Source organism: Plectropomus leopardus, chromosome 9, assembly GCF_026936395.1.
Source record: "Plectropomus leopardus strain MGB_pleo_1.0 chromosome 9, ASM2693639v1, whole genome shotgun sequence".
Classification (NCBI taxonomy): domain Eukaryota; kingdom Metazoa; phylum Chordata; class Actinopteri; order Perciformes; family Serranidae; genus Plectropomus; species Plectropomus leopardus.
In genome coordinates this window covers 21,780,763-21,806,816 of record NC_142184.1, presented here as the reverse complement: position 1 = coordinate 21,806,816, position 26,054 = coordinate 21,780,763, and the positions used below count along the sequence as shown (strand labels likewise).

Here is a 26,054-nt window from a genome sequence, read left to right as displayed (position 1 = left end):
AAAAAAGGTAATGAACAACTTGGTAGAGAAGTCCTTCAATCTGCAAGATAGTAGGAGATTTTGAAAAAATATGTTTGTTAGAAAAGCATGGGAAAATGTACTATATTTCTAATTATCAGAATTATTATAGTTTTTTTAAAATGTTTTTTTCTCAGCTAATATCCCTGTTTTTTTTCATTTTCAAGTAATTTTCTTCTACTTCTCACTAATGTCTTGCTTATTTCTGTGTCATTTTATCTCAAGTTGGTCATTGCTCTCTTCCCATGTTTTTGAAGAACAATCAAGCCAATTTGCCCAATTTGCCCAGGTTTAAAGGGGTTGCTTTATATAACCTAGAGTCTATGGACGTAAGTATAAAATAGTATAAAAAGTAAAGGACTTCAAGTACTTCAAAAATATTTTAAATAATTCTACCCAAATTGATGAATTCTGAGCAGATTATAATTAAGACAAAATTAATCATAAAACTTTAACTGATTAATTAATTTTATTTATTTGCGAAATGGGACGATGTTTTTCAGACCTTCGAGATGAAAGACTGTCCCGAGTAAGCTCAGCCAATCAGGCGCTGTAGATTGTAGACGTTAGTATCGCGGCCAGCCAATCATAAGGAGGGAGGCGGGACTTGGGGACATTGATATACTGCAGCTATTGAAACAGGACATCTAGGTCACACTTGCACCGACTTACAAGTAGTAACGAGCAAATGTGACGTAAATAACGAAAGCTGGCGCTACTTTTAATTAAGAGAAACGAGCCACAGCCGTTACCTAACCGTTTTCCTCCGCACCGGCGCTGAGTGGCGGATCACCGCCTACTCACTGCCCACTTATTCAGGTGACAGCCTCAACAAACCGCCCCCACCTCCCCTTGGAGATGTTGCTGTCTGTGGATGGCAGCAGACCTGGAGGACCGAAACAAGTGTTTGTACCGGCGTTGTAGAAAGTAGCAACGATAGAGAACAGGTTAATCTCTCTTAAAGTAGGCTACTTATTGCTCCGCGCTGAGGTCTAGGGAAGTGCTCCAGCAACGGTCATTTTAAGCCACGAAGCTTAAGAAGACGACACAGCCGTTAGTCTGACTCAGAGCCGGCTTTCTGCCTTTCTCCGGTAACAAGTCTCCACGTCTCCTGGATGCGATGACAGACTCGGTTGTGGACAGCAAAGCGGAGGTGAAACAAGCCACGAAATATGTCAAAGAGACGGAAAACGTTGCGGAGAAATACTCTGCGATGACTGTGAGCAAGAACAGCAGTGATGTGAACATGAACGTCGGGGAAATGCCTTCCGCAGCGTTCACCGCAGTCCCCACACTGAAATCCGTCAAGAAGGTAAGAAATGCTCGCCATCACTCACTGCATATACTGAACACAGACACTGTGAGGACTGTAGGCAGGGACATGCGAGGGGGACACAGCCACCAAGGTACGCACTGTACTGCAGTCAAGTCCTACTGTACACAAGGCCAGGACATGTACTGTAGATTTATCATGTATTTATAAGGCACCATCTGCAAGTTGACAGCAGGGAGATTAGTGCATGTGATGCTGCAGTGTAACAGTTACTGTAGCTGAGGGATCCCTGCATCCCACACCGAGCTGCAGAGTGAAAAATATTATTTTAAAATAGTCATATTCTGGCTGGGTTATATGTTGATATTACATCGGTAATTTGAATTTATCGTCATAGAGATAGGATATCGTAGTATCGTAAGTATTGTCTTTTCCTGGTTTTAAAGGCTCCATTACAGTAAAGTGGTGTAATTTTCTGAGCTTACCAGATCCTTCTAGCTGCTATTTTCCTTTATAATATCCACATTACTGATGATTAATTATGGAAAATCTTATGGTGTCAATAATTCAGGGTTCCCACAATGGAAAACCTGGAAAAGTCATGGAATATCATTATCACATTTTCCAGGCCTGGAAAAGTCATGAAATTAGTACAAATCATTGAAAGTTCTGGAAAAGTCATGGAATTTTGTTGTGTGTAATGAAACTGTTTCAGTAATCCTCCATGTGTAACCTTCCACATAATGTAACACAGCAGCAAAATAATTTTCCTGAGTTAATAATGTAACGCAGCTATAAAAAGCTTCTATGTGACAAAGGTTTGTCTCCTATCACGTACATTTTTCCATTTTCTCCTTGCGCTCCCTCTCCTCCTTCCAGTTTGAAATTATGTATGAATACAATTTGAATCTGATATGTTTGAAAAAGTGGGGCAAGAACTTTTTTTTGTTCTTGTGGGTCCTATGGGTGGTAACACTTTTAGCCATATTGCCCAGCCCAAAGTAAGATTAAAGAATGTGAGAAGTTGGGACACATAGAAACGCTTCACTGTCTCACATGTGGTCTAAACACAGCTTTTGCAATGTTATGACTCAGGTGACAACATATAATTTCACAGCAGTTTTCATCAAGACTGGATTATTGTTAAAATCTGCCTACATAAAGCCTTCCTGTTTATTTAAATCACAATATCTAAATTTACATCATGCCAGCATCCTGTGGGCAGGAAACAACTAAAAGCCATGTTGAGCTCTTAAACCTCCAACTTAAGGCCTCTGCAAAGTGAGATAATACATGGGCTAACATACCTGCGCTCAGGGGGTCTGCACACTGCATATGAGGTATTTAATGATGTGCTGGCTTTGCTTTATGAAAAAATTTCAATGCCAACGTCAGTCACAATTTCTTTTAACTCTTTAAAGGTGTAAGGTTGTGAAAATCTTATTTGAAAAAATGTATCGTGTCTGCACCATAAAATCACCCTTGTGTTTGTGATATCATACTTGAGTTTGTCAGGAGGAGTGTGTTGGAGGGGGGTATTATCATTATTAGTAATAAGCACAGCATGATTAAAAAAAAAGCTTTAGCACCCAAGGTCCTGTGAGAAAAGGCCTTACATTTCTTGGCTGTTACACAGCAGCACAGAACAATCATCAGTAAAAGAGTCCCTTGAGATGGCTGCTCATATCATTACAGATGATCCACCGTGTGTAACAGCTGGCAGCAGATAAACATGAAACAGACAGTGGATCCAATATTGAAAACTTTTGCTTCTACTGTGCTTTAGGGTTCATGTTTGATTGTCCTTGAGCTGAGCAGACTGGTTTTGTGAAACTTTTTTTTTTTTTTTTTTTTTTACCAAGACTGATTCACAGAGGTGAAGATAAAATTCCCTGGGACCCTTGAACCCATTGTATTCCCAAGTTTTCCACCTTGATTGTGGAGCATTTTTTGATCCCTCAAGGTCATTGGTTCCCAACTGGTCTACCTAAAGGGTCTAGATTTCTCCCTAGACATAAGTGCCATACAGTCGAGGAATTAAGACGTTTTCACTTTTATTTCACAAAATGTAGGCTATATGATGGCTTGCAGCACAAAGAAATTAAACGCACTGCAACAATAAACAGAAAGGGCACTGTGAAATAAAAACACTTTTCCGGAATTTCACCGTATTTCAAAATAAAGTATGAATTTTACAAACTTGAGACGTCAAGACTCACTTGTTGTCCATTCAGATTGGACCCATGACCCACTATTGGACCTCAAACCACCAGTTGGGAACCACTGCTCAAGGTGACCTTTAACTTGTGGCATTTGTCCTTTGTAGTTGTGAACTCTGACCCGACATATAAAAGTATGGGTAAGTATACTGTCATGTAGGTCAGCAGATAGATTGATCTCCTAATTTTTATGCATTTTAATGTATTGTAGTTGTCTTTCATTTGTAGATATTGAAAATGAATGTATTTATGAGGCTTTATAGTATAGTGTTTACCATCACTGCAATCTTGATACCTGCGTTTAGTTTGGTTACTGTTCTGGCACCGACTGCTGAACTTCATGTAACCTTTAAATCTCACATGCACGAGTGGTTGCCACACTTCTTGATGCTGTGTCTCGATCATGATTCTTTTGCCTCATTATATTTTGTATGTCATCTGCATGTAGCCTTGAAAATAAACTTTTAAAATGGAGATCATCAGAGCTCTGTAGAAGCCTGGCAGAATTGAGAGATGAAGTGATAAATCTGAGAAGTCACGATGACATGCAGCACCCAGCTAACTGCACTGTCAGAGGAAGGCAGCTAAAACTGAATATTTCCTACAAAGTTTTATACCCCTTCACATTACAAATGTTGCATTGATTGTCCTTATGTAACAATGTCTGGGTGCATGGTGCCTGTTGATAAAACCAACCAACAAATAAATATAGACTTAAAGGGACAGTTCAAATCAAATGACATATTCCTCCTCTTACCTGTAGTGCTATTTATCAATCTAGATTGTTTTGGGGTGATGGGCTAAGTGTTGGACATATCAGTTGTAGAGATGTCTGCCTTCTCTTGAATATAATGAACTAGATATCACTCAGCATTACTGTTAGCTCACACCACTGAGCTTAGGTAACGTTACTATGCGTGGATGAGGACGCCGTTAATGTTTACATCTCTGTTAGCCTCTTGTTCATAAGTAGATGCATTGTTACTTTTGAGCAGTGGTGGATGTAGTTTGTTAGGAAGAAAATAGTTTTTACATAAAACTGCTCACAACAAGGTCTGTGGGTTATCTTGAATTGCCGGGCCATGTTTTCTGGAAAGAGACATTGCTGTTTAGTGTTTTGTAATGTTTTTTTTGGCACTTTGAGCACCAAAAGCTGAGCATTATCTAGTTCCATTATTCTGGAGAGAAGGCAGACATCTCTACAGCCAACATTTCTTAACACTCAGCAACTCACATGAAAAACAATCTGATTTGCTGAATAGTGATTCAAGTAACATATAAAACATAAAAATACGTATTTTTGATTTTGGGGTTAACTGTCCTTTTAGAAATCAACATAGACCTAAATAATTGTCTTAGACAGTCTCAACAAAAACTTAAAAATCTGTATAGAAATATGATCACAAGAGGTGGACAAAATAATCACCATAATAAAAATATCTATTTTCCCAGCAGCGGGGCTCACAGACTTCAGAATATTAGTTCCGACCCCCTGTCTGACAAGGCAATAATGTGTGGACTGCGAGTCCCCTCAGGGAGTCTGATTGAAAACATATTGGATGGTAGGAATGTGCACTCCGCTTATGAAAACAAAGCCTTGTGTTATGAATAAATGTGAGAGCCTGGTGTCAAACAGAGCCACCTGTTTTGCGTGGAAAAAATGAATGAGTAAAACAAATAGTGCAAATGACTGCGAAATAAGATGAAACTAATTAAAACTGCAGAAAGTAGTACTGATGAAAAAGAGGAGCTGGATGTCTGTTGAAGTTTGGAGGCTGGTGTATTGTCACATAATCTACTGAGAGGTACTATGTACAAAAACAATCAATGCTACAAAATGAAATGAAGTGTGTGTGTGTGTGTGTGTGTGTGTGTGTGTGTGTGTGTGTGTGTGTGTGTGTGTGTGTGTGTGTTGCTCTGCCTTCTTTCTCTCTCTCTCTCTCTCTCTCTCTCTCTCTCTCTCTCTCTCTCTCTGTGTGTGTGTCTCTCTCTGTCTCTCTGTGTGTGTGTGTGTGTCTCTCTCTCTGTCTCTCTCTGAATCAATCCAGCAGTTACACAATACGCCCCCCCTGGGAGCAGGAGTCATCCATTGTGGATTTGTTCATGTATCATCATCATTTGTATCTGATCCCTGCAGGGCTGTTTTACATAAATTCTCTAAAATGTTGGCACCTTATTTCCACTATCTCGCCGTGTTTGTCTGCCAACATTATGACAGAGTTTCATGAAGGTCAAATGCAGATTTTCTTTTCCCCTGGTAGGTTTAAACAAAGGTGTGGAAATGTACAGTAAATGGTGTGTGTGTTTTTATATATATATATAGATATATATATATATATATATATATATGCAAGAAATTAGGGAAAATGTGTTGGTGTAAAAGAAAAAAAATAATGAAAAACCTGTATTATATTTAGCATAATTACATATTTAAAGTTATGTTACAAAATTATTCAAATTTTATGCACTTTTGTATTGTCTTAGGGTTAGGGTTAGGGAAACAAACCTTTTAGGGTTACTCTAACCCTAACCTTATTTCATACTAATTTTCAGGTCATTTTCTTGTACTTTTTACTTATTTCTTGCTACGTTTTGGGTCATTTTTTTCAATGCTCATTTCCTTCCTCCCATGTTTTAGAAAGAAATTAAGCCAATTTGCCAACATTTTAAAGGATTAATGTCATTTATAGCTAAATTTAAAAACAGAACACTGACAACAGTTTCTTTCAAGTTTATTGAGACTCAGTCTGCGGCAGCCCACACAAGTGAAGCACTGTGTTTGTACCACAGTGTGACCCATATTAACATTGAGGGAAAAGTCACCATAAGCTGAGAAATATAACACATCCATACTGACTAGATTCATCGTATCCCGGCTGTGTTTTCAGTAGTGCCTTTAGGTATTTCCTGTAAAAAGAATCTCTCCAATTTAACTCTTTGATACCTGAATCATCGTCATTGTTGTTGTGCAGTGTTAAAACGCCTTTGATTTAAACCTTTGAAACCATAGCAAATTGGTTTTCTTGGATTTCTTTTGAAAATGTGGAAAAAGGGCAATGAGTCACTTGGAAGAAATGTCCTGCCAAATTGCAAGAAATTAGTAAAAGGTGACAATAAAATGAAATGAAAAAAGAGAGGGAAAATTATTAGACAAATTAGAAAAATGTAGGGGAAAACTACACATATATTTATTATAATTATATATTTAAAAGAATGTTATTGCTATTATTTTAGCATTTTTGTTTTTAGGTCATTTCCTTGTTTGTTTTTGTTTTTTATTTTTTTTATTTTATTTATTTATTTTTTTTTGCTAATTTCCAGATATTTTCTTGCATCATTTACTATTTTTTGCTAATTTCTTTGGGGTCATTTCTTGTAAAGTTGCTCATTGCCTTCTGGAAAGAAATCTGGCCAATTTGCTCAGGTTTCTAAGGGTTAACAACAGCTCCCTGGCCTTACTTCTACAGTTTTGGAAAAGAAATTATATTTCAGCTGTTATAGGTTGCATTTGCTTATGTCTGTTTGTGAAATGTGGTTCTATCTTGATTCACAAATCATTTAGGTGTGTGGTAATGAGTGTAGCTATAGTTTGTGCCAAAGGTCACGTAGTTCTGGAGGAAGGATTAGCACGGCCTATGTTTTTTGCACAACACTGTAATCCGTTGTGCATGCATTGATCTAAACAGGCACCTTTATAGACTAAAGGGAGCTCAATGATATAACACCTGTCTGAGTTTGCTTTACTATCTGTACTCCATATGCACTCAGTTAAATCTTAGAAGAATACTTGAGGCCCTCTGTCTTTGCCCTGTTGACACCTATGAGTATACAAAGATCTACATGGATTAGACTGGATGTGTTTTCAGTCAGATGGCGCTGTTGAGCTCTAGTGGTGTCCGGCTAAGTAGTCAAAGTCACCTCATGCCGTGTCCACACTGAATCCTATACACTGACGGCTGACAGTCACACCACAGCTTAAGTCTGTGACCTGGCCTGCTATCTAAAAGAGAAAGGGTATTTTTAGCTGTAGGATGGAGGACTGGATGGGGCGCTTATTGATGCAGCAGAAGGCTAATGGAAACAGGGTTTAATTCCTCCAGTCAATCCCCTTTCATTTAGAACGTCAAATCAGGAGTGCAGCTTGAAAGTAAAAGCTGTAGCAGATGTGTTTTTTTTGTGTGTGTGTGATTTCTGTTCAAAATTCTTGTTTGTGCATATGAACACATCTGAATCTTTTGACATTTGCTCTCTCAGCACTTAAAGCATAAAATACAACCTCCTGACTTTAGCAGCTGGTTGTCAAGGGCAGAATCAGAGAGTGAAAGAGAGAGAGAGAAGCTCAGTGGGAACAGCCTTCCCTTTCTCTCCAGGCCTCTCTCTCGCTCTCTTTCTCTCTCCAGGTTGGCCATTAGAAATCATGATAATAGGTGGGAACCTCCCCCCAGCTCTGCCTGGGAGTGTTCTGGGATAATAGCATCAGGGACACCTAGTACCATCACACAGAGGACACACGGGCACAGGGAAGTAGGCTGGAAAACTGGACAGTGACTGGCAGCCATGGCACACAAACATGGGCACGGGAGAGAGAGGGTGAGTCGCTATTAATGCATTAGCAGGAACTCTTCCAGCACACTTACTCTTAAAGATGCTGATTATCCCACTTACAGACGTGCCAAAGTTACTGTTGTCATATTGCAACTTTTCTTCTTTTTGCAGTTATGTAGACTGATTATTTGCAATGCAATGCAGACCACACAGAAGTGTTTCTATTTCGCTTGCAACAAAAATTTTTCAGCTGAAATGCTGGCGAGTATAATCTTCTCCTCAAAAGGCCAAGGGTGAACACAGAGCTGGAATAGTTTACTGTGTAAGAGTAGCACAACCAGAATGCTGCCTTAAGTAACTCTTCATCATAAATCAGGGCTCTCTTGTTTTCCTTAATGCTGTAACCGCAAGAGGAGTCTCTGATTTTTCTATGGATTTGGGGCATGAACAATTCAGAGATTCAAGAGACTGATGCAAAGCAAACATGAAAGAACTATTTTGCAAGTGAACGAGACAAAGCGCGCTCTCAATTGTGAAAACAGAGACATGCAGAGATCTCCTCAGTTCACACTGTCTCACAAGCTTCTTGAATTTCTTTATACCGACACAGCAGATGTTGAAGGTGTCACTGCCTATGGAAAGAGGAATTGTGAGATATAAACACTCAGTGAGTAAAGTTACTAGTGTTCTAGCCATATCTGCTACAGTCAACTTTCATTTTAAATGTATGGCGTAGCAGTTACCCATACATTTTTCAACTTTTAGGTGAAAATGTAACCATAGTCTCACATAAGGCAAAAGTAGTATGGTTTTGTTAAGCGATTTTCCTCAGGAATCTTAAATGATGGTAGTGGTGGTCTTAAAAACCCCATTCAATCAGTTTCCACGAACATTTGTGTGGGGACTACCAGGTAACTGAGTCATGCGTGCGAGTTTCACCCAGCTGTGAACTCACGCTCCTCTCAGAGTTACGTTTGACAGTGGAAATAATTTCTTTACATTAAATACTGCCTTAATGTCATCATTGCTCTTCAGTGTCATAGTCATTAACAGCAAGCATGTAAGACGTGGTTGTAGGCTGATGTCTGTATATACAGTGTACATCCCTCTCAAATGTGACCCAGCTCACTGTTGTTAGTCTGGCGTTTATGTGCTCCCGGATTTATCATCTGTGTGTTGTGTCAACTCAGCTGGGCTGCATGGTAGTTTGTAGTCCAAACACAGTGTATGGACATTTAAAATAAGAGAACAAGGAAATCCCGCACCACTGTCACAATGGTGAATGAAAGCATTTTAATGGATTTATCACTGAGACAAAGCAAGTGTTTAATGGGGAGAACGAAGATGTGTAGAAATGTAAGTGCAGAAAATTGACTGTAACCTTGAACTCTAACACCACAGTTTTGTAATGGAGGGTATACGCTGGTATATGTGGTATACCCACCTTTTTTTTATGGCCATTTACATTATACCCTCATATCAGCCAAAAGCCACTGGAATATATTGGACAGTATACACACTTCCTCTTTGGTAACCTACCCATTTAGTAGTGCACCCAACTCATCAAAAACCACTACACCACTGCAACACCATTAAAGAAAAACATTTGTAAGTTTAATGTTCAGGAGTTAGAAAGTAAAAGCAACAAGAAATGTGTGAATGGGTTTCAGTGGCTTTTACCATCCTCCACCCATAAAAGCACATGTAAACTGTCAATATAAAACATCAATATTCTGAATACTCACCCCAAGACATTTTACTTTTTACTTCATAGCTTTGACAAGGAAAAAATGGAGGAATACAGGAAGAAATAATTCAAATAAAAATGTGTGAATGCCCATGTGGAAAATCGTCCAGCCCTCTTCATTCCATGACTTTATACAATGTTGTGACATTATACAGTGTTGTGAGAAAGACAACTTTTGAGCTTGGATTTCATCCAACACACTTGCCACTAAGCCACAGAAGACACCTGTAGGCTTTCCTGGAAAGGCAAAGAGAGAGTGCGTCTCGGCAGGTGTCTGTGCAAAACCTCATCAGGCTATTAGCACCAGCAAGGTAACATTAAAGGGGAAGTACACCCATTTTCAGATTCATACGTGTTATTCCTTTGGTCTAAGATAGTCCAAAAGTCTTAGTAAAGAAAGAAACAAATACTCTGTGATTCCAAAAAACCAGGCTCCCATTCATTGTTCAAGAAGCAGCTCCAGACTTTATACCCTGGCATCACAAGTTTGAGACTTAAGCTGGTTTCACACCACTGTGCGATAACCATAACCGTGCTGACAACCACCTATTTACAAGAGGGTTCCCCCCAAAAGTAAAGCATTTTTAAAAGTGCCTGCTGCTGGTGCAGTCCATAGCTGCAATGCCAGGGCAAGCTTGTAGCTGCACACTGTAGAGAGATAAGGAGAATCACTTAAATTACCAAAGATTTTTACATGTTTGGACAGTTACCAGTCATCTGAAGTTGGTTGAATTGTCCCCAGTGTTTCTTCTGGTTGTCCTCAGTGATGTAATGGTAGTTGAGGAGGTGTGTGTACTGCTAGAGAAGATGGGTAGGTTACAGAGGAGAATGTGAGAATTATCTTAAATATATTTGAATAGCTTTTTGATTGATAGGTGGGTATATTATAAACAGCCAGAAAAAGAGGATATTATACCCTTAATACTTGTATATACCCTCCACTTCACCACTTGTTTTCCTTATATGTTGATAGCACTGTAACTGCAGAAATTTAGACACCAACACTACTCCGTCCTGTTTTCTCTTTTGCTTCCCTGACGTCAGCTAATTGATTCACCAGGCAGGCGACAACTGTCAGAGGTTCACTACGATGAACCCAGCGTGGGAGAGCAAAATCTGTGCACATGCACATGGACATGGGTGGCAACCACGTCATAACCCAACTGTAATGCTGAAAACCACTTCCCCTCTACTGCTTTCCCCTAATTAAAATGACTAGAGGCGGCGAGTAACTACTTGGCAGTGTGAAAGACCCTTCACTTCTCTGGTATCTGACTGTAAAAGAGAGTGGATCATGTACAAATGCTTTAAATTTGACTAGTAGAAGTAGAGTGGAAATAACATATCAGAATTCTTAACATAGGTGGTGTTCTCCTTTAACAGTTGTTTTAGGCTGGATAATGTTGCTGAACCTGCAGTATTGGATCTGTCGATGGCAGTGGTCAGAAAGCGGTTGTGTGCCAGTGTTTGCCAGATAATGGCATTGCGTCTTGGAACAGGTGGATGAAAGTCGGAACCTATTGGTCTAAATCTAAATAACAATATGAGGTTCACACCTGAAACCCACCTGCAGACCTTCTATTTAAAATGCTGACTAACTTGTTTACGTGTGACACTGTACGTTTCTTACAGACTATTAATTACTCTGCAGGTGTAAGCAAAAGAGAAGCTGCAGCCCACCTGAGCTTATAAGCATCCAAAAATAAGATATTTCTGCATTCAGGTTGGAATTGTTCCTGACTTTGGTGTAATTTTTGTGAGTTTGATGGCACTGTTGGACTGTAACTAGAAACTCCTCGCAGTCCTGAGTGACCCATTTAACTAAAGGACCCGACAGTTATGACTCCCCACTGTTCCTCATGTTGACAACTAACTGTTGTCTGCTAGTGCAGCCAGATTGTTACAGTTTCAGGGTGTTAGAATGACACTTAGTGGACTTGTCAGATTGTCAGTCTAATTGTAGCCTGCCAAGCCAAATTTACAGGAGGCGCTGGCCTGTATTTAACAGCTAGATGATTAGATTTTTTTTTTAAAGAAAATTGCATCAACTTCTGTTTTTTTGTTGTTTTTTTTTTTTTACAGTAACCTCAAAGAATGGACAGATGAGACTTTAATCTTCTGTTAAAGGCTAGTTGAGAAAATAGCCAAGCTAACTGTGTGCTGATCCACTTTATGTGTTTCCAGGTCTTTGATCTTGAGCCCTTTGAAGGGTTGGGCTGACACGATGAACCACACCAACAACTGAAGCCTGTGTATTTGAACAAAGCAGAAATCACAGAGCAGGAGGGAGCATCTAAAAATAGGCATCAGCATCCTTTCTTCCTGATCCACCTGTGATTTATTGTAATACACTCAGGTGATTTACCTTTGAAAGGACAGTTTTAGGGGCTGAAACAGCAAAATGAGTCTAAATATAAACTAAACGAGTGTGAGCAAATTACCTAAAGCATAGCTGAGTGTGTTCATGCGTAATGAGGATGGTGCTTATCCTTGCTTTCTCTCCTCGTTTCACTGTTGACACTTAATCTGTGCATACAGACAGCATAAAAGTCAGAACATGAAGTCAGTAATATCCAAATTTTTGTTTGCCTTTTATGTTTACATTGTGCACTATTGTGTTCTGCTTCTCTCCAGATCCAGTTTGCGAACACTGAGGACAAGCAAGAGTTCAGCAAGTACCCCACCAAGGCTGGCCGCCGCTCCCTCTCCCGGTCCATTTCACAGTCCTCCACAGACAGCTACAGCTCAGGTACTGCACACCTCAAAGTTTCAATACACGTCCATGAGATGTTAAAACACTTAGGTATTTTTACAGGCTGACAGTGATTATGAACTATTCCTGTTGCAAATGAAGACCATTGTAAGACCTCCACCCACAAAGGTTTATAGTAATGCTTATGTTCATTTAAAAAAGTGACAAATGAATTTAATTAATTAATTTATTATTTATTTTTAAAGCCCTTAACTTCTTTGGAATTAAGTGCCCTCGCCTATCCACAGATGCAGTACATAAGCATATGTATTTGCTAGAGATACATAATGTATCCTTTTTAAACTTTTTTTTTTTAAAATAATATGCCTATATGTCAACAATAGCCCTGGCAGGAGACATTATGTTTTGGGTTGTCTGTCCATTTGTCCAACTGTCCCATTCTCCTGAATGCAATATCTCAAAAATACCTTGAGGGAATTTCCTGAAATTTGGCAAATTTCCACTTTGACTCAACGATGAAATGCCTACAGTTGATGGTCAAAGGTCACTGTGACCTCATAAAACATGTTTTTGACCATAACTCAAGAATTAATATGCTAATTATGACAAAATTGCACACAAATGTCTAATAGGATAAAATGATAAAAGGATGACATTTTACATTACAAAGGTCATAGGGCAACTTCACTGTGACATCATAATGTTCTGCACTACTTTTCTGGCCGTTACTCTACACCATAACTCAGGAACAGAAGGGGAGACATTTGGTCAGATAATGAATTGGTGACATGTCCGGCCTGAAAATGTGCTGATTTTATAAATCGTCAGTGTTTGAGGGTTCCACGTTTTAGAATTTGTAGCTTCTTTGCAGCAACATTTGAAGCACTGACAACTGTCATGGCTCTATGTGAGTCTGAACAGACATGGAAGTAAACTGTAACTGCAAGTTGACTGGCTCAAGGAGGCATATAACTGCAAGGTGGTAATTCTACTTTTTTTAAATCATCATTGCAATGTCAACTTGCGTGATAATCAAATAGAGAAAACTGCCATAATGTATGCAAGGATGTTTAATTCAGCAAGCAATTGGTTGTACTGACTGTACACTGAAAGCAGCGTAAAGGCAGAACTGAGTACACTTCAGTTTGCAATATTGTTATTGCAACATTCAACAACATTATCACATATTGCATATTTCCTCATAGCTAATATGTGTTTGGGATGATTTAGGATTATTGTTGATTTTCCAACTGTGAGACATCTTTGTTTGTACACATCTAGATCACAGTTCTTTAAGACAACATATTTAAGGGACTCATGTCAAGATGAACATTTATATTTTTGGTGCTTATTTAAAAAATGTACTTTCAGCCAACATGCCAACATCAAATTTTCATACCCATAAAAATATCCCTTATAAATATCAGTATAGGGTTCAAAAATCAATTAATGGGCTAGCTATACACACAAGTACACTGTTTGTTGCAATAAACATGAACATGTGCTGAATATACAGTTTACACATACATACACAAGAAACACACATGCTCCAACCCTCACACAATGGGTTTGGAGTATATATTTCATAATTGGCTCCTTTTGTATGTCTTTCCACAATAGTGACCTTTTGTGTTCTCTGTTTCACAGCTGCATCCTACACCGACAGCTCTGATGATGAAACCTCCCCCCGGGACAAGGCCCAGGTCAACACCCACGGCAGCAGTGACTTCTGTGTGAAGAACATCAAGCAGGCCGAATTTGGCCGCCGAGAAATTGAAATTGCAGAGCAAGGTACATTTGACCTTAAGTGCACACAGGCGTTTTATTGATTATTGGTTTTCTTTTCCTCCTTCTAAAGTTTTAGCCAAGAATGTATGTAGTTTTTTGTCTCTTATTGAATCTGTTTCACTCATGAGCTTGCTGTATCAGACTTCAAGGTTGGTGTCAAGGTAGTTTTTTTTTCTGTGATTTTATTGTGATTAAGCTGGATAAAGACTTGCTACCATTACTGTTGATACAAAGGAAGCTTTGTGCTACCTGTTGTTACTTTGTTCCCAGATACGTATCATATGGCATCTGTTTTGCTGCTTGGACACCATTTGATAATGGTCCTCTCCTCCTGATTTCAAAATAGTTTATGACCCGAGGCTGAGGCAGTGTCAATATTATTCTGGAAACATGATCGGAGCTCTGTCTTTCATTTCTATTCATCACTTATTATTTATTTTCTTCTTTTACCTCTTCACCCATCACAAGCATTTTGGATTTTTGTATACACATCTCAGGCTGCAAATGTGTCTCTCTGGCTGTTTACATAGGCCATGTGAGTAATAGGTAGGTGTGTGTGCTTGACGTGTGTTCTTCAGGCTTGAAGCCTGGGCGACAGCAGCTGTTGCTGACATTGTTGTTTAATCAGTCTTCATTTTACAGCCATTTTCTGCACATCCACCTTGTTGAAAGGGCTTATTTCTGTGTTCAAAATGACCCATCATTCTTCTCTCTCCCGAAACAAAACCTGACCTTTAGCCTCCACCAACTTGTGTTCTGTGTTCTTGTGTCTGCTTTTCACCAGACATGTCGGCCCTGATCTCTTTGAGGAAGAGAGCCCAGGGGGAGAAGCCGCTGGCTGGGGCGAAGATAGTGGGCTGCACCCATATCACTGCTCAGACTGCAGTACGTCCTCTCATTCTGTTCTCTACACATCACTGTAACTTGCTTTGTCTTTTTCTTTTTTGCCTCTGCTACCTGTTCATGTACCTTTTATTTTCCATCTTAGGTCCTGATCGAGACTCTGGTAGCCCTCGGAGCGCAGTGTCGCTGGACTGCCTGCAACATCTACTCCACTCAGAATGAGGTAGCTGCTGCTCTTGCTGAAACAGGTAAACTCCTCTCTTCTCTAAGACACAACATGTGAAATGTTATCAGAGTCAGCTTCTAAATGACAAGAACAAATCATCATTATAACATGTTTATAAGTTAAGTCCAAGGAGTTATCTGCAGGTCTAAAATGTGATGCTGCCAGTCATTCTTTCTAATGACCAAAGGGGGGCGATTTCACAGTGACCCTACCTCAAACTTGATTTATTAACTCAGCAAACATTTTCCTAAGGAGTTTATGATCTTAATCACTAGTTTCAAGTCTAGTCTTCAATACAACATGATGGTCATTATGCAAATTTTTACCCCACTTAGAGTAAAGTAGATGATAAAGCAAGGTATGCTCTAGGTCGTTGCTACCTTGTGCTTTACAAGTTGCTATTACAGCTTTGTCCTCAGGTTATCATACAGATCCTTGCTCCTCAACAGCTCCACTCCCCATCCAAATATGGTCACTTCTGGCCCCTCCAAAAGCTAACAACTATTTAACCAATCCCAGATTGCTCCTGCAGTATAAATATCCAGGTTAAGTGAGGTTATTTCTTCTTTTCCTCTTCTTCCTTCTGGCTGTTTAGTAAAATGAAGTGAACTGATCACCTGGAGTTTTCCCAACAGATTATTCTTCTAAAGTCCTCTGCAGTCAGTGTTCAGGTTTTGTGGACCTTTTGGATGTTTTGAACCTTGCCATGACACCTGGATTCCCCTAAATTACCCCAGTGAACTGAACTTTTGAAGTAAATACCCCCAACCCCCCCACCGCCTTTCCACTCATTGAATTGTGGGAATTTGTACCGTTGCGTCCTGTCTGTGGTGTTCATAGTCACTGGGCTTCCACACTGGCCTTATGTCTTCTGTGCATCACTGGTTCATAAACTTATTTTAAAATCTAATGTAGCTCATTCCTTTGCTACATAAGGCTTCAAACAGTAGTCCACAAACTAATGTGTGACCTCATGGTGGCTATGTCCACTTATTTTATACAGTCTATGGTTTGTGGGTTAACATAGATATAAAAAAGACATTTTTGACAATCAAAAAACTATTAATAACATGATTGCGATTATATCAAAGGTTTCTGTTTGCTAAAAACAAGCTGATTATAAGTCTCGATTTAACATAATAGATGTTTACAGTGTATTGAAAAGTGTTGTTGCATATGTTTTGATTTTGTTTGAAATAGCTTGTGTTGCAGTTAAAGATGAACACTAATGCAAAGTGTAAAGCAGCCCATCTGTGCATGGTGTGCGTTCACTGTGTAATGTTCCCCTAATGGACCTGTTGCTCCTGCAGCTGTCCAGTCCTCCTGTCCTCTGTTGTCTGTCTTTGCTCAGAGGAGTGTGTGTTTTGTTTCCTGCAGGGGTACCTGTGTTTGCATGGAAGGGTGAGTCAGAGGACGATTTCTGGTGGTGCATCGATCGCTGTGTCAACACGGAGGGCTGGCAGGCCAATATGGTATCAACCTGACGATCCCATGATGAATTTAACACCAATCTTAGACTGTTGGCCTCTATTTGTTCTATTCCTGCTCCACTATCATGGATTGTCAAGATTATCTTTCATGCAGTTAACTCGTCTGTGGTTTTCCTTAGATCTTGGATGATGGCGGAGATTTAACCCACTGGGTTTACAAGAAGTATCCAAGCGTCTTCAAGAAGGTTCGAGGAATTGTGGAGGAGAGTGTCACTGGAGTTCACAGGTGAGATAGGGCTTAGATTTGATGAGTTTGGGGGTTTTAAAGGAAGAAAGGAAACATATTTTCCTACACCCTGTGTCTGATTTTGTCGTTTTGGCCACTATTTGAAACACGGGAACTGTATTTGTTGTTGATGAATAAAGTGTGGGTGGTGGCCAAAGGTGTGACTGTTACCAGTAATGGCCAAGAATATAAGAATAATAGAAATGATCTTTTAGCCTCCAAGAAATCACAAAATGGATTATGTCTGTGGCATAGCTCATGACAGCCCTTAATGGACTATAAATAAAACTCTGGCAATTTCCTTGGACTTATTTGTATTGATCAGATCACAGGAGTTATTTCATGTCAGTCATTTTAGCCGTAGGAAAGTAAAATCTTGCCTTGTGTCCCAGAAATAACCCAAACAGAACTAATGGAGGTCTGCAAAACAATGTAAACATTTCATGAATAAGGATCACAATTGATGAGGAAGGTTTTAAAGTTTTAGACGACTACAAATATTAAGGAACAATAGTAGATGCCAAACTGACATAGAATTGAAACACCTGTGTTATTTAAGATTTAAGATCCATATAAGATTTGTGTCGTCTATATTTAATGTGAGACAGTTCAGAATGGACAGATATATATTTGTCCTTTTCTATCGCTTCTTTGTGGAAACCATTTAACTCTGTTCTATGTCTAGTATGGTTCCTGGACAGCAGCAAGACTGCATAACAATACCTACCTTCCGACTTTCCTTCCTACCTACTTACTGTCCTTCCTACCTACCGACCTACGTATCGACCCTCCTTCCTTCCTACCTACCTTTCTTCCTACCTACCTACCAACCGACCAAACTACTTCCTTCCTACATACATACCTACCGTCCTTCCTTCCTTCCTTCCTTCCTTCCTACCCACCGACTTACCTACCTACCTACCTTCTTTCCTTCTTACATACCTACCTACCTACCCTCCTTCCTTCCTACCTACCGATTTACCGACCGACCGACCTACTTACCTACCTTCCTTCCTACCTACCTACCTATATCTGCCTACCTGTATCTCACTTACTCTCAAGTAGTTCATCCTCTTTCAATGCAATTTGTGTTAAGCATACACTTACATTCCTTTTGACATTGTTTCAGTTGCTATATATTATAAGTTAACAGCTTTTTTAACTGATGCACTTAATTTTGGGTACAGGTTATTTGGGCTTGTTTTTATAGCTTTTCTCATTTGCTAAAACAAAATAAATAAAACTGGGATTCACTTTATCTTCATCATCACCTTCTCGGCAGAGCAGAAGTTAACACAGATCTCACAGCAAAACTCAAAACTGAATTGCAATAACTGTGTAAAACTAAAGGAAAACATCTATTCACAGCAGATAGAAATGACTTGCATTTTAATGAAATTCTAAAGCACCTGTCTGTCCCCTGTGCTGTTTTTTGCAAGCATGGATCAGTAAGGGCAAAGGCACGTATGAATGAATAAGAAATGTGCTAATTCAAAAGATGAAATTTGGCTTCTTTTTTTTTAACTGTGTGTCAGCAGGGCACCTCAAAAATGTAAAAAGAAATTGCAGGTGCAGACCGCTTCAGGATTTCTTATCTCCAGTAAAATAATCTTTAGAGAAAATAATACAGCTCATGCTGTGATATGCTTGGCTGCCCTTTGTTTCATAAGTGTTGTAATATTTTGCAAACAAAATAAGTTGTTATGGCCAGTGGCTTTCTATTCAGGCCTATGTGTGAAGTGTTTTAAAAATGTAACTTTTAAATGGACAAATAAGACAAACGGTAACTGAGTTTTAATCTGCCTCTAAAATCCATTTCAGTGAGGTCTTTACATTATTTTGTCCTCTAGATGGAGTTAAGCTGGGAGCAAAATAAGCATCCTGATGAATGATATATACTGGGTATCAGAAGCTGTTACATAAACCATAGTAGTATTAATACACACTGACACTGTAGATTGAAAAGGTCACCGGCCCGATTTGACTGGAGCCTATTTGAGAAACACGATAAAGCTGCACTGCAGGTCACAGCAGCTGTGCATGTAAGACTCTCAATGGAATCAATTAGCCAGACGCTCCGCAAAGCAGAAGGTCACACAGGGCCGCAGCTCAATTTGCATGTAGTTGTATACATGTGTGTGCCTGAACATTTTCTCATATGTCCTCTCAGATTGTACCAGTTGTCTAAGGCCGGAAAGCTGTGTGTCCCTGCCATGAATGTGAACGACTCAGTCACCAAGCAGAAATTTGACAACCTTTATTGCTGCCGTGAATCTATCCTGGATGGGTGAGGAGGATTGAATCATGCAGAAACCAGACATTTTTGTGATTGTTAAGATTTTCTGTGTTTAGGTTGTGCAGATGGATAAATGAGTGTGTCATTTTGTCTCTGCCAGCTTGAAGAGGACCACAGATATAATGTTTGGAGGCAAACAGGTGGTCGTGTGTGGTTATGGAGAGGTGAATCACTCTTTTATTTCAGAAATTTTTGGGAAAAAAATCACACTTTTGATGGAATGACTGTATTTTCTTTGGTGCAGCGAACCGTTTTACACGTATTGTAGATTTCTGTTTACAACTACTGCACTGTCCTGTGGTGTGTAGGTGGGGAAGGGCTGCTGCACTGCTCTAAAGGCCCTTGGAGCTATTGTGTGCATCACAGAGATTGACCCCATCTGTGCCCTGCAGGCATGGTGAGTCACTAACATTCAGCACTGTTTTGTATTATGCTCCACTGTCTACATTGTGCATCAGAATAACTATGATCTAAAAATGCAGTTTATAACCATCATGTGTTTTCAGTGTGTTTGTTTCTTAAACTATCTTCATGTGTATCCACACAGCATGGACGGCTTCCGAGTGGTCAAGCTGAGTGAGGTCATCCGGCAGATGGACGTGGTGATAACTTGCACTGGTGCTGTGCCCCATGCAGTGACATCCATTACTTCTGCTTTGATAATCACAGTGTTTTCAGCAATTGAAAGCATGCCTTATTTAAATATCCTAGTTTACATCTCAGGGTCAAAAAACAACATCTGAATGCTAAAATGCTTTTTGGGTCTGTGTGTTAGATGATAGCAATCACAATTTACATGTAGCTGTAAATCCATTCTTAAAACAGAAACAGGTGCACTCTGAAACTCTGTAATCATGACTGACTCCCACTTGTTCACAGTGACTCTGTTACTCTGTTATGCGTCTTTTTTTCAAATAGGCAACAAGAATGTCGTCACCAGAGAACAGCTTGACCGAATGAAGAATGGCTGCATCGTCTGCAATATGGGGCACTCCAACACTGAGATTGATGTGGTAATGTGGTACTTTATTTGTATGAGTGTGCTGTAAATATGCGTGTGTCAGGAAATTTACATTTTAAATGTATAACTTTAAGAACACACACAGCAGGTGCAGAACAATAACTGTATATAAAGATGGGCACTGTAAAAAAAAAAAAAAAAAAAAAAAAACCAGCCAAGCCAAAATATCCCACTGCAATCTTGTGCTGGTGACATCATGGAGCCAGAGTCTGCACAGTAGCAATCTCTGTAGTATCAAGTTTACGCCCATGTTACTTGTCTCGCCCATCAGTAGCAGCACCATCGAAAATGGGCACACCAATTGGCATACAGACAGCTGTCAATCATCATGTCAAACCCCCTTTCTTAAGCATTAAATAACTAATTAAAACCAAATAATAATAAGAAGTGCCTCAAATGATAGAAACCTTTTTTTAGTACTTTGAGTTTTTAGTTTGGCCCATGTCCCATTCACTTACATGGAGGGGTCGGGGTTTATGACCTATAACTCTCTCACTCTTGGTGTGTATAAAACAAACACACTTCTGTGTTTTTTAAACCTATTTTTTTCAAGACATAGCATGTAAAAAAAAACTCCATTATTTCTTAATATTTAGTCAATTCAGTCTTTGGTATTTAAAAAAATACATAAAAAATTGTAGTCTGTTTCTGTGGTCACCCTATGCTAAAATTACATTACATATGAAACATGTATGAAGAAAAAAGTTCAAATGAGATTAAAAATCAGTGAGGTGCTCTAGTATAATCAAGGAAGGGTCGCCAAATCCTTAAAACCTACTTGTTTTCCCTGACATCTCATATCATATTTTCTCATTGTATAAAGTAGTATATATAAAGTCTTTGGTTGAACTCAGATCCAAGGCTTAAAGTGCCTGGTTTAGAGAATGCCTCCCTCTTGAAGAGTAACTTCTCTTAATCCTCCCCTGTATCTGACAAACATGCCCTCTCAAATCCTATATATTTTAGACTGGATAATCCATTTCCATGAACTGTGCTGCTTCTGGATAGATCTATGTTTTTTATGTCCCTCTCTGCTTTGCATTAAACCCCTCTCATCTGTGTTCTTTTAACTTTATTTTATTTTTATGTGTAATGCAGTTGTAGAACTAACCTGTGTTTTATGTGCTCAGGCAAGTCTGCGCAGCCCTGAGCTCACCTGGGAGAGGGTGCGCTCTCAGGTTGACCACATCATCTGGCCTGATGGGAAGAGAGTTGTTCTGCTCGCAGAGGTAATGTCCATCTACAGAACTTTTACACCCAATGGTTTTAGCACTACTTTTAAACTGACAACCTTATTGTTTAAACTCAGACTACTTTTGTATTTATAGCAGGCTCAGAAGCATTTATATTATAAAATATTGTTAAAAATCTTAATATGAATATTTTTGTGATAACTGTTGGCTGTCCAACATAAAGGGTAGAATCCCGATAATTACCCGGTGGTCAGAGACAGTCCACCCCCAAATAAAAAATACATGTTTTTCCTGTTACTTGTAGTGCTATCTATCAGTCTAGCTTGTTTTGGTGTGAGTCATAGTGTTGGAGATATTGGCCATAGAGATGTCTGCTTTCGCTCTAATATAGTGAACTAGATGACACTTAGCTTATGGTGCTCAAAGCACCAAAAAAATACATTTGAAAAACTCAACAGCAATGACTCTTTCTAGAAATCATGACCTAGTTACTAAAGATAATCCACAGACCTTGTTGTGAGCAGTTTCATGTAGAAACTATTTTCTTTCTACTGAACTACTTCTGCCAACCGTATCACCACGCAGAAGGAAGCGTGCATTTACTGCTACTTAACTAGCTAGCAATGTTACAGTTCAGCCGAGGAGAATGCCATGAATGTTTACAACCTGAACTGTCAGGAGGACGAGCTTCTTGTCCACGAGTGGATGCTTCCTCCCGTCTGTGTGGGGGATGCAGGTATTTGGGTGTAAACAGTTTCTTTTACCTGGGGTAACATAGCATACAAAGGCCTGCATGTGTCTCACTGTAAGTCAGCGCACAGCTACTGTGCTCTCTGTGTTCATTCAGCAGCTGCATAGCTTCATGTTATTTCTTATTGTGCAGCGTCTTGTGCATCTATCTCCTCAGTGCAGTTAATTTGTGGATGTTATGTTTCAGGGCCGCCTCTTAAACCTGAGTTGCTCCACAGTGCCTACGTTTGTGTTGTCCATCACTGCTACAACTCAGGTTAGTAGTTTTGCCTTCTCCATGGTATCTGTCACTGACAGTTGTACTCTTACTACACTCTCCTGCTGCTCTGTGGAAACACATGTACTTTCCTGTAACTCACTGTGAGTGTTACAGCCATTGTTTGCTCTGTGTTGTCTGTAGGCCCTGGCCCTGATCGAGTTGTTCAATGCTCCAGAGGGCCGTTACAAACAGGATGTTTATCTGCTGCCCAAGAAGATGGGTAAGAAAAAAATGGCATGGCTTTGTCTTAGGTGTATAGATTTATTAAAAGAACAATAATTTAGTTTACAGTTTCTGTCAATATCTTTGGCTCATTTCTCCAATGGGAATTAATATTCTCAAAACAACGTGTGAACCCACAAACCAGAAGGAAATAAAATTGTTAGCAACCTGGCCAAGTATCTTTACTTAGTAGGTTATATATTATTTTCCTTGTTTTTGTATTTTTAAATTCTGCTGTGCACATTCTGCACGGTCTGTTTACCGTGATATAAGGCAGTTACTCTACATGGATGAATACAGTAATACAGTAACAATTTCCATGGCAGATTGTGTGCAATGTGTGATGTGAAACCTCGTACTGTTGAAACTGTCATTTCTGTTTGATACACAATGATATTCAGTAAGCTAAACAAAAAACCCTCCGGTACAGTAACCATTCAGTGTCAGTAAAGAAATGGGCCAAGAGTGACTTTTCATTTGAGAAAATGATTTAATTTTGAAGCATGAGCTAACTGTTTTGGGTGAGATATGACCTTTTGCAGGTGAGCTAAGGTGTTGTGCTGAACTATAAAGGCCATTTTTAAAAATGCACCCGGAGTTTTGAGAATATAATTTCTGTTTCAAGAAATGAGCAAAAGCGATGAAGAAAAACTGTAACAAGATGTGGTCAGTTTGTTGCTCATTGTTGCCACCTTCTGACTTAACCTAAAAAATACATTACCCAGTCAGCCGAATATGGCATACACAAGAACAGATATCTTTCCAGACCGTGTAGATTCCTGTCTGTCTCTGTCCTCCAGATGAGTATGTGGCCAGTTTGCACCTACCAAACTTTGATGCCCACCTGACAGAGCTCTCTGACGAGCAGGCCAAGTATATGGGCCTCAACAAGAACGGACCCTTCAAACCTAATTACTACAGGTTGGTTACACCATATACCCAGTGTTGGAAAGTAACTAAGTACCTTTACACAAGTACTGTACTAAGTACTATTTTAAGCTACTTGTTCTTACTTCAGTGTTTAAAGTTTATGCTATTTCCTAATTCTATGCTGGTACATTTCAGATGGAAATATTGTCATTTTTACTTCACTGCATTTTTTAATGACTTTATTTACTAATTACTTAACAGATGAGTGTTTTCAATGTTATGCATCATTATACAGTAAATTAAAACACCCTACAGTATAAAAATTGATAAAACATTAACATTAAAATGAATCTTAAATGTCACTTTATCCTAATAATAATAATAATCTAAACTTATGTATAATAATTGTGTAACTAAAGTGCCCATTTGACAGCAAAGTGAGTACTCTTACTTTTATACTTTAAATACATTTTCCTAATTAAACTTCAAAATCACTATTGCCAAACCTACTAGACTCCCTATAAATATACAGTAATTTTATCATCATAAAAACACACCTCATTCAAAGTTGACAGAAACAAAATGAAACTTTGAAAAGACATTTGTCTTTTCGCTGTTCCAACAAAAAAAAACAACAACTCTGGTTTGGTTGAAAAAAGGAAAAGGTCTATCTCTGTAGGTATCCTTTCCATAATGTTGTCAGACTCTTGTGATAACTATCTGAGCTGTAAGAGGCAAAAACCAACATTTTTGTAGTTGTAGATTGCTCAGTTGCCCCGGTTACAAGTGGCTACATTGCAGCCTATTTTACTGCTGCCAGCTGCAGCAGTCACCTCAATACTGGAACAATTTCAAAAATGACTGTCTCCATAAGCCACTCAAACGAAAAAAAGAGAAAATATGATCCACGTTGTAAAGTACTAAAGTTATCCTTTAATATTTATTCCACTACTGCATATACCATATATGTCTTCAATGTCTAGCATTACTAAATGTGTTGATGATGTGTTCACCTGTGTACACTAACACTGTGTTCGTGTTCACAGGTATTAACGAGAGCATCTGATGCTGTGATCCTCGACACACAGTTGTTCCTGGGATAAACAGAGATATCTATTTTATTTTCTAAATTGCTACAAAATGGAGGAATTATTTTAATTATGCTGAATGTAACTTATTATTGGCACTTCAGACATAGTGTTAATTATGAAATAGAAGACATGTAGGAAACATATGATGTATAACCAACTAACATTTTACATGACTTGTCACGTGTTGAAAAGAAAAGCCTGCCTGCATGCTTTCATGTGTATGTAATCATTTAGTTGCTATGCTTCTGTTGCTAGATCACAAAGCTGTTGATTTGTTTGTTTACTCTATTTACGCACTGTGCCAAATGATGGCCGTAAGAATGGAACAGATATCATGTATGTTTTGTCTGACGATGATCTTATTAGTACATTCCATGAGCCAGGGTTTGGGCTCAGCCAAAACAAACTCTGCATTACAATGTTCAATAGTTTAGATTAAATTTTGTTTTTAATTGCGATAGAAAATCTCATTGAACGGTATCTGCATCCATTCCCTAAAAGGTATCATCCAGTCATCAACAAAGTACTGTGATGAAATATAGCACTTGTTGTTTATTAAAAGAATTTATAATAGCCTGTGAAAGGCTGAGTGCATTTTAAATCCCTGACTCTTGGTGCTGGCATTCAGCACTTATCCCAAAACTAATTTGAAACACCCACTGGTTCTTCTGAATAAATTCAAATCAAAGGGATGTTTCATGTGCTAGTAACAGATTAAGATGTTTATGTTATTTTAAAGAAGACAGGCTGTATGAATTCCTAAAAAGGAAGCTCTGAAAAGGTTTAAAACGTTTTTTAAATTGACTCTGACTTTCTTCTTTTAAGTTTCCATTTGCTCACTCTAATTCCAGCAGAGCTCTGTCTCAGCGATCAGCAGCAAGGTCTCTTATACAGTATATGGACTGGATAATACCTTTAATGCCATGGTATGATTGTGCCTTTTTTAATCATTTACATAAATATCAGCACTGACCTTAATTAAATGAACATTCCTTATTTGTAGAACCACATCTGTTAGTGGTGTATTTAATGTCTTCCTTCCACTGCTTCTGTATTAATTGTAACTCTAATGTATGAGCTGTGTGTTGAGAAACAATATTAGACTTTTATGTTTGCCATATGACTGTTGCTGTCTTAATTTGATCCGACGGGGTCACCTAAAGTAAAATTTCATGTGATCAAAATACATAAGTGTGTACTATGCATGTAAAAGAATGCATTAAATCAGCAATAAAGCAAGTTCTTTTAACAGAGAAAAATTCAA

At 38.9% G+C, this 26,054-nt stretch overlaps 1 protein-coding gene across 2 annotated transcripts; it reads left to right on the top strand.

Moving 5' to 3' along the window:
• The first annotated feature begins 644 nt into the window (after positions 1 to 644).
• On the top strand, positions 645 to 26,054 carry ahcyl1 (adenosylhomocysteinase like 1). Of its 2 annotated transcripts, none has more exons than XM_042491780.2 (17): positions 645 to 1,330; positions 12,437 to 12,551; positions 14,163 to 14,306; positions 15,088 to 15,188; positions 15,292 to 15,394; positions 16,750 to 16,844; positions 16,982 to 17,088; positions 19,259 to 19,375; positions 19,485 to 19,548; positions 19,693 to 19,781; positions 19,932 to 20,002; positions 20,303 to 20,397; positions 21,536 to 21,634; positions 22,536 to 22,604; positions 22,749 to 22,827; positions 23,630 to 23,750; positions 24,746 to 26,054. In XM_042491780.2, the coding sequence occupies exons 1-17, from the start codon at positions 1,139 to 1,141 to the stop codon at positions 24,750 to 24,752; spliced, it is 1,668 nt and encodes a 555-aa protein (XP_042347714.1). In that variant the 5' UTR covers positions 645 to 1,138; the 3' UTR covers positions 24,753 to 26,054. The 2 variants fall into 2 exon arrangements, with proteins under 2 accessions (XP_042347714.1, XP_042347715.1); XM_042491781.2 differs by lacking the exon at positions 645 to 1,330 and adding an exon at positions 7,953 to 8,100.

Bases quoted from the DNA above. Each gene is read 5' to 3' on its own strand.
- ahcyl1 (XM_042491780.2), top strand. From the start codon at position 1,139: ATGACAGACTCGGTTGTGGACAGCAAAGCGGAGGTGAAACAAGCCACG. The intron at 14,307-15,087 runs GTACATTTGACC...GCTTTTCACCAG, and splicing joins AATTGAAATTGCAGAGCAAG to ACATGTCGGCCCTGATCTCT. The intron at 21,635-22,535 runs GTAATGTCCATC...GTTATGTTTCAG, and splicing joins GAGTTGTTCTGCTCGCAGAG to GGCCGCCTCTTAAACCTGAG.